This window comes from Phoenix dactylifera, unplaced genomic scaffold (genome assembly GCF_009389715.1).
Source record: "Phoenix dactylifera cultivar Barhee BC4 unplaced genomic scaffold, palm_55x_up_171113_PBpolish2nd_filt_p 002150F, whole genome shotgun sequence".
Taxonomy (NCBI): domain Eukaryota; kingdom Viridiplantae; phylum Streptophyta; class Magnoliopsida; order Arecales; family Arecaceae; genus Phoenix; species Phoenix dactylifera.
Window position 1 is genome coordinate 1 of NW_024069415.1, and position 16,572 is coordinate 16,572.

General features: G+C 39.5%; 2 protein-coding genes across 2 annotated transcripts; both read right to left on the reverse strand.

The window, feature by feature from the left end:
• Positions 1–437: 437 nt before the first annotated feature.
• Positions 438–5,485, reverse strand: LOC120109415. The gene is made up of 5 exons (XM_039123175.1): positions 5,298–5,485; positions 4,814–5,113; positions 4,474–4,582; positions 3,843–3,888; positions 438–550 (listed from the first exon to the last, which is right to left on the reverse strand). Exons 1-5 carry the CDS (start codon positions 5,378–5,380, stop codon positions 438–440), a joined length of 651 nt encoding a protein of 216 aa, XP_038979103.1. The 5' UTR covers positions 5,381–5,485.
• Positions 5,486–8,322: 2,837 nt separating this feature from the next.
• LOC120109414 (probable polygalacturonase At1g80170) lies at positions 8,323–15,799 on the reverse strand. The gene is made up of 9 exons (XM_039123174.1): positions 15,290–15,799; positions 13,862–13,990; positions 13,320–13,490; positions 13,211–13,231; positions 12,359–12,566; positions 11,760–11,841; positions 11,518–11,626; positions 11,267–11,383; positions 8,323–8,795 (listed from the first exon to the last, which is right to left on the reverse strand). Exons 1-9 carry the CDS (start codon positions 15,548–15,550, stop codon positions 8,493–8,495), a joined length of 1,401 nt encoding a protein of 466 aa, XP_038979102.1. The 5' UTR covers positions 15,551–15,799; the 3' UTR covers positions 8,323–8,492.
• Between the last annotated feature and the right edge of the window lie 773 nt (positions 15,800–16,572).

The window sequence follows — 16,572 nt, forward strand, 5'->3', positions numbered from 1 at the left end:
ACCTGTTGCTAGAGTTTTTTGATTATTGATCAATCTTCAACACATGACCACATTTACGAATCCTTCTATCTATTCACCAAATGTCTGCTTGACTTTTTTATCCTTTATAGGAAAATTATTGCAGTTCTTTTCCAGTTAGCAGAAATTTGCCTGCTCTATCCCTGATTCACCATATCACAGTTCTAGAAAAGAACCAACAACCAACAAATCAAGGCAGAGTTCACAACTGTCTTTTCTTCCAATACAGCCTGATCCATTCAGCAGCAGCTCCCCCCCCCCCCCTCCCGCGCCGAAAAAGAAAGGAAGGATGAAAATACAAAAAAAAAATGCTTTCTGTAGATCAAATAAAACAAATCTATAAATAAATTATAGATACATGCATGTCTTCTAGTAAGATTATTTAATAGTTTGAATCAAATCCAGTTATTATCTCTGTATTAATTAAGAAAGGAATAAGTCCACACCTCAAGGGAAACTTTTAAATTCACGTCCACATCCAAGCATGGCTCAGAACCATTTCTCTCCCAAGTTATATGGTTTCTCACAAATGCTGAAAACAATGAGCAAACACTGAGAGGTCATCCAGACATGTATAGCTAATAAGAAACACATCAAAATATAAATCTGATAGGACCAGTGTTTAGCTGCATTTTCCTAATGTTCACAGGGAATATTCAGGGATTAAAACCTACATTTGATGCATCTTATACAATTGCTTAAACATAATTAACAATACACTGTATCTGATAAATTATTGATGATGCAAACTATTATCAAGAGTGACAAATATAATAGGCACCAACAGCATTAATGTATTCATAATGGCCATCTCCAGTAATTATTCTACAGGGAAGGCATATCTTTATTTCGATAGGAGAGTCATGATTTTAGCCTTGCAAGATACAAGTCTGTGACAGGACTTGGGGTACCTGGATTCATAATGTGAACAGAAGTTATGTTGAGTAAATGAATCAGCAGCTAAGAGGATTAGTAGAAGAAAGATGAAGTAAAGCAGGAAACAGAAGTCGGTTCATCTGAATTTTCTCTTCAGCAACTAATGAAATATATTCCTAAAGGAGATCCAAATATATAAAGCAGAGGGGAAAGCAGGATGCACCTTTTTTGGACTCCAACAGCTATCACTGACCAGGCCCAGGAGACCTGAAATCACTTCGCACAGACAAAGAAGGATAAGTACAGAAGAACCTCTTGGGCCTAAGAGCCACATAGGGAAAGAAAGCTAGTAAGAAGGGCTATGAAGCTGTCATAAAGCAGCTTTTCCTATTTCCTTTAGTAAAGTAATACTCCTATTGACCATAAGCATGTCTGGTTGCCTCTTCTGTTTATTCAATTTCCTTCAATTGCAGTAATGCCAATGAGTATGACTATGAAACTAAGAAGTGCAAGAACATCAATTCAGTAGCAATGATCCAAAAAGAACCAAAAAACCTAAATGAGCAGTTACACCTTACATGTTCAAATATCATATCAATTTAAATGGTTAACAGTCCAAAGTTATTATCCTTCTATCCATGCCACTTCGGAGCTCTAAATTTTGTTGAGGCATGCAATTGCCCTTAAGTTGTCCTAGGTAAAGTCAATTTCCCCAAAGGGCTTTCTAAGGATTTTTGTGCAAAATTCTTTTTCTCATTCCCAACATGGTTGAATTCAATAATTCAAACTAAATGAAAGCAAAGGATCTCCGATCTTGTTTAAGGAAACTCGTGAAAACTGCTAAAATACATTAAGGACTCAACTCGTTCGCAGGAAGAGGGGGGGAGTGTTGTCAACGGGAAAAATGGAGGAAGCCCTAATGTTTAGTTAGAGTTTTCAAAAAAGAGAGATAGAAAAGAAGCTTTCCCAGAATTATAGATTTTCATATTTCATGAGAAAGAAAAAATCCATGTGGGACATAAGAAAATCCAATTCCTACCTGCTAGAAACCGGGGTATTTTTTTTCAAATATGTCCTTAAGCTTTTAGATAGAATGTAGTAAGATCTTTTCTTTTATTAAGAGCATAATAGGTTTTTTACATAACTTTCCAAGAGAAAAGTAGATGCTCACCCAAATATAAGCCCACTCTGGAATGTGTCACTTTTCTATGGTCAACCAAACATGCAAAAACCACTTTTCCAAGCATCATACACCCAGGCATTAGCTTTCTAGAAAAAACATTCTAGCAAGAAAAAATTCTTCCCACGAACCAAACGAGTTCTAAATGTTGTAGCATATCCACTAAGTTATCCTCAAGGTATGTAGGCATTATGCTCGAGAATAGAGACAGTGCAAGTAGAGGCATTATTTCATGCATGTAGTTGCTTTAATGAGCGGGCATACCGACAAGTTAGAGAAGTAAATGTTGTAGCATGTTGGTGCAACCTATAATCGATTACTATAGGTGTAGATTGATTTTAGAATAATCAATTATGGTGCGATTGATTAGACACTTCAGCAAATACTCACCATCCCAAAAGAACATTATAGATGTATGCGAATGCAAAACAGAACATGATAGATATCTTATTAATGAAGCTTAACTAATGAAATATAACTAGTGCAGTAAACTGAAAATAACTACAACAGAATAATAAAAAAATACAGTCAGTAAACTCAGGTTCCAAGGATGTGATAGATAGCAACGATGGTAATGATGATGGATGGAAATAATGATTGATGGACGAAGAAACGAGGCCTGGGCAAAAGATGGTGATAGAACTAGTCGGATAATTACCTCTGCGAGTTTTGGTCTCTCCAATCCAATGAAAATCTTTAGGCCGTGCTCCACCAAGGTATCGAGATGAAGGATGACGGGGTCAAGAAGATGACTCCAAGAAGAAATAGGTCAAGAAGCAGGATGAAAGTAGAAAAAAAGGGTCTCTCAGGACTTCGCCCACAGTGGCACTCATCTTTCTATGGTTTTTTCTTCTCTTTTTTTTTCTTTTGGTTGTTGTCCTCTCTTTTTATAGGCCAAGTTAATGTTTTGTGAATAGTAACCGGGTCGGGTTACTGTTCCGTGGAACAGTTTTTTTTCTGTGCTATTTTCTGCAGATTTTTGCATATTTTTTTCTCTTTTCTAACTTTCCTCCTTCCATACATGCACAATTCTATTTTCAAGACTATCATCCATCCTCCTCCGTTCCTAGAAATGGAGTGATGACCATGGGCATTGAAGAAAGGCTAAGGCTCAAGCAATTAAGTGTGGTGGTTTGGAGTTGGGTTAGGCTTTCTTATCATACCTAGGTAGACCCTTTTTGCTTGGCAGTACTAGTACATGACTCGACTGAAAATCCAAGCTTAAATATGGCTTTGGATGGAAAACACGGAAACAACAAAAAACATAAACTATGTCTATGATGGAGTCCTAAGACTATATCACATGTCCACTAAGTAATCCTTGGGGTATGTAGGCATCATACTCAAGAATAGAGATATTGCAAGTTGGGGCATTATTTCATGCTTGTGGTTGCTCCGATGACCTAGCAAACTATTAAGCTGGAGAAGAAATAGGATAAGCTAGGCAATTTTCCCACAATGAGAAACTTCATTAAGCCAAAAATATTGGCAAAAGCTATGGTAGGGTTGACATTAGGTTGGTTGGTGATCATTAATCCTGCTAAATCTTTTTTTTATTGCATGATACAAAACAAAAAGTTTGATATATAAATCGAGGCATTAGAACTATTGAAGAGCAAACTTCAAATTAGTCAGCAGCAGTAAGTTGGAAAGGTGAGTGAAACATGAACATCAAAGTTAAGGAAAATTTTGATTGTGATAATACCATCTCCTTTCCCATATAAATATTTGGCTGAGAAATCACAGTATGACAATGGCTGGATTGTACCTGAAAAAACATGATTTTGCTGCTCTACTATTCCAGAACCCTCAAACTGTGAAAAATAGAAAGATAAGATTAAAAACTTTAAATAAAAAATTGAAAACATTAAGAGATAAAGCTTAGAGCGATGCAGTCAAGGCCTTTCAAAAGCTCTCAAATTAAATTTCAAATTGATATGTGACAATATTTCAAAATCAAAACAACCTTAATATAAAGGCATTTCATTTGTTTGCATATGCATTGCTATAGGTGGATTGATTCCATCCCTCAAAACCCTTTTTTTTTTTTTTTTTACTTTGTTGCAGTGCATTCCATTCACTTTTTTATGGAATATGTCATGATGTTACATGGAATTTGACTTCAAGGATGCATTGCTCTTTTGGATGATGAAATATAAGATTTTGCTTGCTTGTGCAGCGGTGCCGGTATAAGGCTTTAATGTATAGATCATTCTTGCTATCTCTTTCCTTTGAATTTTATGGCTTAGGAATTAGGACAAGACAGGAGAAGTCTGAACTAAGGTTGATGATTCTGCGAATCGAAACAAAAAGGTCCCAGCAGGTGCAGTGGCAGGTTACCTTGTCTGTGGAGCAATTTAATCATGTGCCTCCAAATGATCAGACTGGGCGGAACTTACCCTGCAATCCACCATCTCGACCGTGCAGCCTTCTCTTGTCGGGGTCACGCGTAAGTCTAGCACGGGGGCCACTTCAAACTTGAGGAACTGGATCTTTTGCAAGGTGCACCTGTGTATAGGACGGGCAGGCAGCAGATTAGTAGTGCAAGAGCGCCTGCTTCTATTCTACTCGTGCATAGCCGAGGAGCTTTAGAGCAGACAAAACATCCATGAGTTAATCCATTGCAGACAAGTGCATACGCTGAACCAATTTCAAGATTCGATGCCATGTGTGGATGTAATGGGTGGAGCGTGTCATCATCAATCAATCAATCAAAGGGGCAGGCAGGCAGAAGAGCACCTGTAGGTGTTGGAATCCAAGGGCCGAAAGCTGTGCAAGGCTCGCGTGTTCAGGAGGGCTTCCACGCCGGAAGGGTGGTTGACGAAATCGCTGAACGTGATGGGGCCCCCGTAGTCGGGGAGCTCGATCCTCTCCTTGCGTCGCGCGGACAGATAAGCCGTCCTCGTCCTGGCACCCAGTTCTTCCCCTCCCGGGTTCTCGGCCTTGGTCACCGCTTCACATCTCCGTCTCCTCCTCGAGTCCCAATTCATCCGGTCGGTCCGGGAGATTTTGCTGGAGAGGGCACCGTATGCGTGATCCCTGGTTGGAACTTAGTTATTAGTTTCTAGGGCAAAAGAAAGAACCTTGCATGAATAAATGTTAATTTCTTGATTCTTTTCTTTCTTACGGAGTCCCGACTCTCTCGCCCTCCCTTTTCTTTGTTGCTTCTTTTTTCGCTCTTGCAAATTTATTAGGATAGACAGAGACAGAGAACCAAACAGACCTGACGAGGGTGGTGGTGCTGCAGGGGAGAAGGAGAGGAGGAGGAGGAGCGGCAGGGAATGGCAGCACCCCCTGGGCAATCATTCTGCGTTTGGCGCACGCGAGACGCTTGCCCACCGTCAATCACAACAGCCGAGGCGGAAACAGATTGGATTTAAAAAAGAAGGGACCGGTCTCTTATTCTGATCGTAATTTGGGACCACGGATCCAACGAATCAGCTGATCGGATCGAGTTCATTAGCGATTCAGATCCGATCCGAAATTTTCGGGTTGGTTCAAATCGAATAGGTCCGATCAGATTTGCAATTTGATTCGAATATTTAGCTCTCTTTTTCTCAACTAACATTCCTTTCTACACTTGTACATTAAAAATAGACTTCGAATACTCCCAACAGCACAATCATATACTGTTATGTTTTGAAAGGTGCGGAGAGCTTCTCCACCAGCCAACACCAGCCATTTAAGCTTCATTGAGGATTTCAATGACAAGTCAAGCATGAATTATCATCTCAACATGGATTTGAGCTATCACAACAAGGTAATTGCATTTGTTACCCTTTTTCTTTGGAATTTCTTCAGAGAAAAACCAATTTATATTTTTTTAATAAATTAAATGATCTCAACCTTTTCAAATTATATATTTTAATTTCAACTAGTATATCTTCTTTTTTATTTTAAATAAGTTAGACAGTAATAGTATATCTTCCCATACAAATATCTGTTATTGCAGAAGTTTTCAGTGATCAAACCTCTAAGCCTTTTCAAATCACGTTTCCCGTCATATAGAACGTAATTTAAAAATATTATCCACACAAATTTAAAAATTAAGTTAAACAAATGGCACTTAATCAATTAATTCAATGATTGCATAGCCTACAATTAATTAACTGACATGGTCTGAATTTTGACTAGCTTTAGATAGTAAAGTAGACCAACCTCAGCAGAATTCTAAGCCAACAAAGCTCTATAATCATTGCATGCGAAAGATAAGAGTAGCTAACTAGCTATACGTATCAAAACATAGGAACAATAAAGCCTTCAATTAAGCATACAACCAGATAATCTTAGGTTAAAATGCATGAGATGAATTAGAGAGCCATGATGATCTCCTTACATGCATATATGTATGTATCAACATGTATATACAAGAATAATACTCAAAGAATAATACAATGACTTAATGATAATATATGACATGGAAAAAATAAATGTACTGATCCTTATCTTCAAGCATTTCATTGTAGCATTCCATATATGACCTGTATGATACTCAACAAATTTTAAAAATGTATGGAAAGCACATCTATAAAGAAAACTAATTGTGTAACACGAACAACTTAAGCATCTAAAGCAAGCCAGTGAAGATTAAAGATTTTGCTATTCTGTTAAAAGGTGATTAGATCACAACGCAAGACAGGTAATGCATGCAGTGAACAAGAGTGAAGAGACACTAAATGCTAGCAAATCCCTCCAGCCAACATCTCCCAAACTACAATAGCACTGAAAGCATGAGAAGGCAGGCTAAAGTATTGGGTGGCGAACATTAATATTAGGTGAGACCTAAAAGAAAACATAACCATTAAGCATTTTCTCGGTGGAGTTTATGGAAATGAGTGCTGAAATTCCTATGATTCTGAGCATCCACATATGATTCAGTATATGAAGTTTACTCGTATAGAAATCCAAACTATAATGAACTGGAGTTTAACAAGATATCCTTTCCTCTAATGGTTTTCCATTATCTTCCTCCCATAAAGTTTCCGTACTACTTTTCAAATTTCCAATGTTGTAGAAGACTGTAGCAATGAATTGTGACTCTTTAATTTGAAAAACAGACAAAAAAACAATAAAATTTTGACTCTGTAATTTCCAAGCAATATCTCATTGACCACTCCAGGAAGCATACCATTATTAGTTATCAACTCCAAGAGAAGTCACTATATTGGCAGCGGTGTAATGATGATCTCAAGGTGTTATCGTCCCCCTTGTTCAATGCCCAATACCTAATCACAAATAATTACACACACACAGTCCGGTTCTCAAAACCATTATTCTCTCTCTCTCTCTCTCTCGCTCTCGCTCTCTCCCTCCCTCCCTCCCCTCAGATAAGGAGAATAATAAATCTCCGCACGAGGGATCTAAAGATGAACAGACTACCACCCTACATAGCCATCCATGCTAAGAAACAATGTCAGAGCTGCCATCGCAGCGATTACAATCCTATGATCGAAGCAAGAGAAGAAGATCCCAAACCTGACTTTGTCCTTGTCTTTACCGGCTCCAAACTTCAAACGCCGTGCGAGTGCTCTACGGTGGAGGAGAAGGAAGTCGTCCACGAAGAGGAGGCCAATGGAGAGGGGGAGGAGGGGAAGGAGATGCGGCAGAGGAACGCGATTTGGGGTCGCTCCTCGGAGGAGATTGGCTGAGATCGGTGAAAAGGTCTGAGGACGGAGGAGGTCGGTCGCCGTGAGTTAGGGATTTAGGGCTGTGGAGGGAGGAGGTCGATTGGGTTTTGTGGTTGGGAGGAGTGAAGTCCGACGATACTTATAAGCGTCGTCGTATTTTTTCCTACGCCGACGCTTATAAGCGTCAGTGATAAATATTCCGACGCGTATAAGCGTCGGTAATGGACCGCGTACGCCGACGCTATACAAAGCGTCGGCGGTTACTGTCGGAAGAAAAAAAATTGCCGATGCTTTTATGTAGCATCGGCAATATAGAGTCGCCAAAACTCTTTATTGTTGTAGTGAAAAGTTTGTGAACACATAGCTGCATGGATGCTTATACAATTGACATAGTAGTGCTATGGGTTATACATGCCTTGAATCCAATAGTCCAGAAGTGTGTCCTTGTGATTTCTGTTTGAATTTATGAAGCATGAACAAATACTGTTGTTCCTTAAAAGTCATACAGGATATCTTTGAAGTTCAAGTACATTGATTTCTTTCTTCTATACCATTTTTGATTGCCTAAGATATATATATATATATATATATATATATATATATATATATATATATATATATATATGTAAAAGTCACTCGCTTGTGTCTACTTTAATAGCTTGAATTCTTCCAGTAAATCCTTCTACATTCGTGCCAGAACTCGATGACATGTAGGCACTTGTAAGTACGGTTTTTGTGGTCTCCATATGTCGTTGTCTGTTATATGATACCTGGATGTGCATATAGAGAGATCATAGCTCTGTATGTATGGGATCATAAGTTTGGCTTTGGTTGTCATTCTTTGTCCCATCACAGCGGGAAGTTTTATCATTGCGAAGGCAATCTGCCGCTGGCCGCACAAACCCATAGTCAAATCCCGTGGCACAGTTGCAGAAGGTCTCTACAATGCCATTCTCTCTCTCTAGGTTTATGTTGTTCAACACAATGTTGCTGCATGGTACTGTGTCACTGCAAGCAAATTTCATGGCATTGGGTGTCCTTGAGGTCCCACTTATGTTCCTGTAGAGGACTTGGCTTATCTTCACTGCCGATGTCTGAATAAAATAAAAACATAGTCAAGGGACAACCTGAATAAGCTTCTTGAATTAACAATGTGGCATTTTTCAAAAAGTTATACTATATCATGGATAGGATCAATTGCATGTTAAAATAGTTCACTTCTATCGACAATTCTATTTGCAATTAGTATTTGTAATTTATGATCTTAGGCTTTATGACGTGGTCAGACTCTTTTAGTCAACTTTGCATGCTGAACTATGTTTATTATGCTAGTCCCTTGATTTAAGTGGTCCAGGTCCAGGTCCAGTTCTAAGCATACTTATACTACTATCCTACAGTGATAAATTATGAATTTAGAGATCTAAGGTTAGCCTTTGCTCCATCTACACATCAAGGCTGAAGGCTCTGTTTTGGTGATAAGAAAGTGAATGAAAAGAGAGATATTTTGAGAGGAATCTTTTTTCTATTGTTTAGATATAAAAATAATTTTTATGTCTAGAAATGGAGGAGAATATTAAGGTCTAAAGTTTTCTCTAAGTGGCCTCACATGTAAAACAAAAGAAAATAGAGAGGAATCTTCTTTCCCAGTATTTGGCAATGCAAGTACATCTTCAGTGAGGGCCGTATTTTTCATAAGACTGAATACTATTCCTCTTGAAGATATCAATAATGAGAATTTTTTTTAAAAAAAAAATGGAATAGGATAATCAATGTTATCTAAATGACATTCAAGTGGTCACACATGTGCTTGCATATGCGATGCAGCTTGTTTGACTGACTACATTGAGCCGATGCAACCCTGTGTGCTGTGGCCAAAGAAAATACTGGTTGTGATGATGGTGGATTAGTGTTTGATACATTACTTCCTGAAGAAGAATTGAATTTTCAGTGTCTTGTCTTAGGACTAATAGCTTAAACACTATATGCATATGTTTGTTAGGCAAAATGTTGAATTTGGTCATAAGCTATGCATCTTTGTAACTTATGCTTTGCCGTTCATCATTTCATAACTGGGAAGTGTTTGTTCCATTGGTGAGCACCGTTTGTAGGGAGTTTTTTCTTACTTTGATATTGTGAGGACCCGTGCGGGCGTGTGTTTAGTCCCACATCAGTTATTCGCTGGGTAGATCTTGGATACTTATACAGGATCAAGGAACTCAAATAGTAACTTCCGGCTCGCCATTTTGGATGAGATCCTGGGTTGTTACAAATGGTATCAGAGCGGACCCGGCCCATAATCTATGTGGACTAGGGAACACTGCAGCACGGATCTATTGAGGCTAACCATGAGCAGATCGTGATGTTTGTGATTAGATTTGAATGGATTTGAACCCTTAGCCTGACGAGGACGTCAGGGCTTGAACGGGGGGAGTATGTGAGGATCCGTGCGGGCGTGTGTTTAGTCCCACATCGATTATTCGCTGGGTAGATATTGGGTATTTATACAGGATCAAGAAACCCAAATAGTAACTTCCGACTAGCCATTTTGGGTGAGATCCTGGGTTGTTACAGATATATCATATTTTTTTAATCAAAATGAACTCTCAAGTAAGTTTGAAAGTCTGTGCACTTATAGGATGTAATTGAGCCTCATTGAAGAAAGAAATAAAGCAATGTGGATCAAAGTCATATTGAAGTTGAAGATCATGGTTGAACTGTTGTAGGTCTAATATGTTCATATTCTGATAATCAAGCACCGTGACATATTGCAGTCTTGTGTTTTATGATATAAACTGCATTTCATGCAATCCCCTTGTTTTAAGGTCTAGGAACAGAGATAACGGTGTTCTTAACAAGGCAGGTGTGGGGCTTAAAGAGAGTGATTTTCCTTTACAAAATCTGCAGAAAAGTCTGAACACAGATTTAATGATAGATTCAAGGTACAACTATGAGTACTGTACCATAATCATAGTTTTGAGAGCCAGTTTTGAAAGGGAATTAACAGTGGTTCTTAAGCAGGGGGTGTAGAGGTCGAAGAGAGTGCTTTGTCTTTAAAAACTCTGCAGAAAAGTCTGGGAACAGGTTCAATGCTAGATTCGAGGCAAGACAATGAGTTCTATACCATAATCTTAGTTTTAAGAACTAGGCTGGCTCAAAATTTGTAGGCCCCATAAATAATTAATTTGGGTATGATTCGAGAGGGTGATGGCATGTAAACATGGGGATGGTTCTCTTTTTATGGCCTGCTTGCATACACCTAAATTCCATGGTATTTATGGGAATGGGTCATTCCATGGTTATCTTAAACCATTAAGGGTTACATTTTCAAGGTGCTTCGGTGAGACTTTACAGGCCCAAAATACCAAAGAAAACTAGGTGTTCCCAAGGAAAGAAAAGCTTATAAAGATAATCATCTCATTTTTTGTCTCTGGAACGCTGCCAATTGTTTATAAAGCCTTATCAGAAGCAGAAAATCGAGGTATTCCTTCTAATACCACTCCCATTTTTTAATTATTTTTAATCTTTTAATTTCATATAAAAATGGCTAGAAGCAGAATAACTTTACCTGGTTCTTGCAACTGGTTGGAGAATCACAGTAAAATTGGTCGATGATGATTGGGTTCTGAACATCATCCATCTTCACGTTCTCAAAGCGCACTGATTTAACATAGCCTGATCCTCCCTGTTAAGACTTGCAAACCATCAACCATCATCCATGTTCATTAGTATAAGCTAATTATGTTCTGCCTTATGTTTTTCTTTCCAATGGAATCCAATCATATGATACAGCAAATTATATTTTTAGAAAATTCTTACTTGCCAGGTTTTGATTCTAAGGCCATTGGTAGTGCCTGTAAGTATTGCTGTGTCCAAGACGATTGCTGTAACCATGGCAGTCGTATTGTCCTTCCCGAGGCTCCCTATGCTAACATCAAAATTAAGATAAAAAAATATGATACTATCAGTTGGGCACTTTTCATTTGAGACAACTAAAAACAAAGCAATCCAGCTGGGCACTTCCTGAGATATAGGATGTGGACATGCAGGATGAGTCGTACCTGATTCCATGCCCTGGCCCACACACAATGTTTTTCATCTTGATAATTGAGCTAGCATTCACAATGGAGATACAGTCATCCCCTGATTTAGTAAGGAAAAAATTGTCCTTAATATCCAAAACATGTTTCGCAGAGAAAACAATTCCTGAATAGTAGAAAAATGTGCAAATTGAAGGGCAAACTTATAGTAATGACAACTAATAACTATTTTTATTAGGTATTGAGTAGTAAGTATTAAACACTTAACCTTAGTTGTTATTGTTAATTATTTATCCATAAAAAATATTGTCATAATTGTTGTTTTTATTATTGTTGTTTTTATATATATTACTTATTTTGAGGTAGTTGAACAATATTAATCGCATTTTTGTGCTGCTTACATACTACATATATACTACATAGCTGCTTTTTAAAACACTGCATCACATTTCAAACTCTAGATAAACATTAAAGGAAGTTAATTGCAGTTTCAGTCATAGTGAAAGTCACTTAATGAATAATCACTGTTATTGTTATTTTTCTTCTTGTTTTCTTCAGGAAATCTTAATTTCAAGTATGGTATCAGAATGGTAGATCAATGTACAAGCATATCAAAGTACCTGTTCCAATGTGGCAGTTCTGGATGGCAACATTGGTGGATTCACTGATATGAATGCCATCTGTGTTAGGGCTGTCTGATGGAGCTCTCACACGCAACCCAGACACTCTTATGGCATCAGATCGGGAGATAGTGAAGTGCATCTGCTGTGCATTCTGGATGGTGAGGTCCTTCACCCTTACCCCTGAGCTTGAATCTATGGTCAGTGCCTACAACAAAAAATGGCGGTAATGGTGAAGATGGTGGCAGTGGATTGTCACCTTGACAGCATTGTCTACAAGTATTGTTTTTATTTTCTTCAGCGGTAGAAACTTTGCTGGTCTAGTCATTTTGTGCAGCTTCGACCAACTATTAGCCAAAGCCTACTTTATTGCCTGACTTGTACTGGAAATTTTGCACCCCATTATTGCTTTCCTCCCTGAGTTTTGGCACTTATATCAGATGGTACAAGTCACTGACAAGGGTCATTGAATTAAATTTCTGAGGCTGGCTTGTAGAGCAGGGCATTGATGAGTCATACTTCCTGACCTTGGCTGGATATAAGTTACCGATCGCAGATCTTCCATGGATTAGCTGAGCTCTGGCCTCCAAGGAACCCACTATACCATGCTAAACCTCATGGAGCCTTGGGCGGAGTCATCAATGCCCTGAACACTGAACTAAACAGTGTGGATCCCGTATAGTAAACCTCGAGAGGTAATTTATGACGAATGTGTTTCATTCATAAATTACTTTGACTCAAGAACACGATAGCCTCTCGAGGTTTACTTTGTTGTTTTATTATATTGTGGCTACCAACTATGAAGCTTTAAGCATAAACTTTGGCTTGTAAAAATGTGTTTGCGGAGATTACCGTTGGAGCTCCTCTGCATGGCTGCAAGTAAGTCGAGAGAGAGCATCAGATAAAGGTATCAAATTATGTAAATGAAGTTGTGAACAGGTGTTGGAAATTGGTCCATTACGTTGGTCATGTTGATCTTGCAGGATGAAGCCCACCATTTGCTGCCAGAGCCGTCGATAATCCCACCGCCCTGGATCCTGACGCCGTTCAGCTTAGAGAAAGATAGCCATTGCCTTGGGTTCTTCGGGTCCCAGTCCTTTGGCTCATCTGGAGCTACAATTGTCCCGCTCACCTGCTCCGTCACAATTTGATGCTTCCTCAGATCAGTGAGGCCGGGCAGATAATGAAGATGGGGTTGGCTGATGTTGCATGTTGTTCTTTTGACACAAATTCTTTCTTTTTTTATGGAAACTTTTGTATATGTGTCCAAGCCTAACGATTAAAGAGGAAAAGAACGAGAGGCTAACGTGCTATATGTGGTACGAGAGATCTAGGTATATCCCGGATAGTTAACTATTCTGACCTACGGTGGTTATCGCATGGTGTTGCATGAGAATGAAATGCAACTTGACCTTGCCCTTTAATACTTCCCCCGGGGACGCACGCAATACACGTAAAGTTATTTAGTAATAAGCTGACGAAAGTCAATTTTAAAATCATCACCTGGATGAGTAGCTTCCCTTCGCAGGGCCCTCGGAGCCTGGTTGCATTAACTTTGTAATGGCGCCGCTCGGGCACCAGGAAAACTGCATTCTTTATGGAACATGCCGTTTCCCAAGCCGCTAGAAATGCCTGCAAGAAGTATTAAAGATGCATGGAAGAAGAATAAAGAATTAAAGCTAACAGAAATTTAAATGATTCTGATGGTGAAATGATAATTGTAACTTGGGCACAGGAGCGGACGGGTATGATCGAGTAATGAATATCCATAGTTTCTAGTTGCATCCTTTAGTTCTGCAGGAATGTTTTGGTTGCTTAGGTCGGCAATAACTCAATGGCTACACCCATCAAAATGGAGGGGATCGTGGGAAAATTCCTCTAAGAACTGCAACGGGTTACAACCGCATAATAATCAAGTGAGAGAGGCTAAACATTGGGCACATACAAGCTAGACAGATTGCTTAAACATTGCATATTTGAATCTATAGACTCCAGACCCCGCTTTCTCCTCTCCCTCCTGTCCACGGTCCCGTTAAAGAAAAGAAGATACGCAATAAAATCGGATTTCATTTTAAGTGGCTCCCAGTAGTCTGTTTAAATCAGTTTAACTATCTTTTGTTATAATCAGGTTAAAACTAGTTGACCTGCCTACGAAGTGGCTGAATGATATTTGCCATGAATATGTAAGCGTGAGATATGGTGAAAAGGTAAGTTATTTTTAGCAGATTATGCATGACGAAAAATAATTAATGACCCTTAAGACTAGTTTGGATCACATCTTGCATCCTTCGTTTTAAATCTTCTCCAGTTCGATCAGGAAAAGGTAATGTTATTTTGAGCAGATACGCATAACAAATAACAACCAGTGCTGGCCCATTTACATCGAAAAGAAAAAATTAACAGTGCTGGTGCATTCGAGGGGAGCAAGTCACTGGTGCACGCCAGGTGGATATATAGGAGATCCTTGGTGCAATTCAGAGGGATAGGTTACCCTACAAATTTATAATAGAGAGGACTGGTTATGCTACACAAAAATAAAAAAAGAAAAACAATTATATAAGAAAAGATAAAATTTTTATTGTTGTTGGTGTTAAACAAGCGGTCTCAACAACAATCTTTCTTTATCCGGATATTCTTCCATCCAGATACCTGTACCATCGCAAGGCTTTCCAGCTCCGGTCATCTAACCTCGAAAAGACTACAGTTAAAGCTACGTGTTATCAGCTTAATTTCTGAACTTGTTTCACACAAAATTCTGGTTTAATGAATTCAATGGAGAAACTCTGTAAATGTAAGCAGGTCATTTTGATTGTATCTGTCTCTATTGGATTTCGGTGTCCGAGTGAGTGTTGTAGTCTCTCTCTCTCTCTCTCTCTCTCTCTCTCTCTCTTCCCTAACTGCGATGATGAAGATAAGCAGTAATATATATACCTGGGTATCGTCGGCAACTCCATCCCCAACAGCGCCAAAGCTGTCGACATTGACAGGGATCCTCCCCACCCGCTCGCTTCCCCATATCGGTAAGGAGTCCAATTCATCATGCTCGTCTCCTTCTTGCCCTTCCTCTCCGTCCGTACCGGCCGTCCAGAGCCCGATATCCTCAGCCGGGGCAAAATCGCCGTCGCCTTTGGACACGGCTCCCATCATCGGTACAACTAACATCAGAATAAGAATCGGGGAGAAGTACGACATCTTCTCGCTCTCTTTTAATTACTAAGTGATCGCTCTGACTTCCTGAGGTAATGTGGTTCATTTGTCGGGGCTATGGATCTAATTTAAACCAAGAGACGAAGCGGAGGTGAGAGGGAAAGGAGGTGGTGACTTGTATGCTTGCTTCCTGTCACATGGATGGCTTGGCTTGGATTGGATTGGCTTGGAAGGGTTAAGAAAGTGGTGGCGGTGGCGGTGGTGGTCTCTTTCCGACTTGCAGTGCAAGGGAATCAGCTAGGTTTCCTCCCCACCCACTGCCACAAAATTTATGCTTTACTCCTCGACCAAGAGAGCGGTTAAGAGCTCCAGCGCCGCCCACAAAATGTAGCGACCGCTGATGCTCTGCAGCTTTGATGAGCTGTCCCAGGAGGCCTGGAGGAGGACGAGGTGTATCTACGTTCCGCTGTCGTCCACTGGTTACCTCCATGATGGAAGAAAGAGATCGGATCCTGTCGCGGCAATCAATCAACCAAGATCGACAACTGGGAGCAATCATAGCGATTCGAAATGCGTTGCCGGACATCCCTTCGCTCTTTATTGGGCTTGTGCGTCCCTTCGCTCTTTATTGGGCTTGGCGTCCAATCAACACCCAATAAATGAGATTTGATAATAAATTTTCAAAAACAACTAAAAGAATATAAGAATATTCTTTTAAGATTCCAATCAACCCGTTCCGAATTTGATTTGTCTCATCTGTTCCGGATTTGATTTGCATGACCTTAGAAAATCTTGCTTCGTATTTGGTGAGGATTTGATCGTGCCTTCTATACTTCCGTTTAAACCGGGCGTAAGCCTAGTTTGATTTGAACTCGAAGATGCTAGAAAGAGGAATGAGAAAGTAGATATCTGCCAAAACAAACCAAGTTACCCATAATCCAAGGGCTGCTCTCTCTTTTTTTTTTCTCTTTTTTTTTTTCTTTTTTTTGTGCACCGGCTTCTCACGACATATGAAGAATCAAAATACAAGACATAGGCTAGTCCCCGCGGAATAGAGTCAGTGCCAT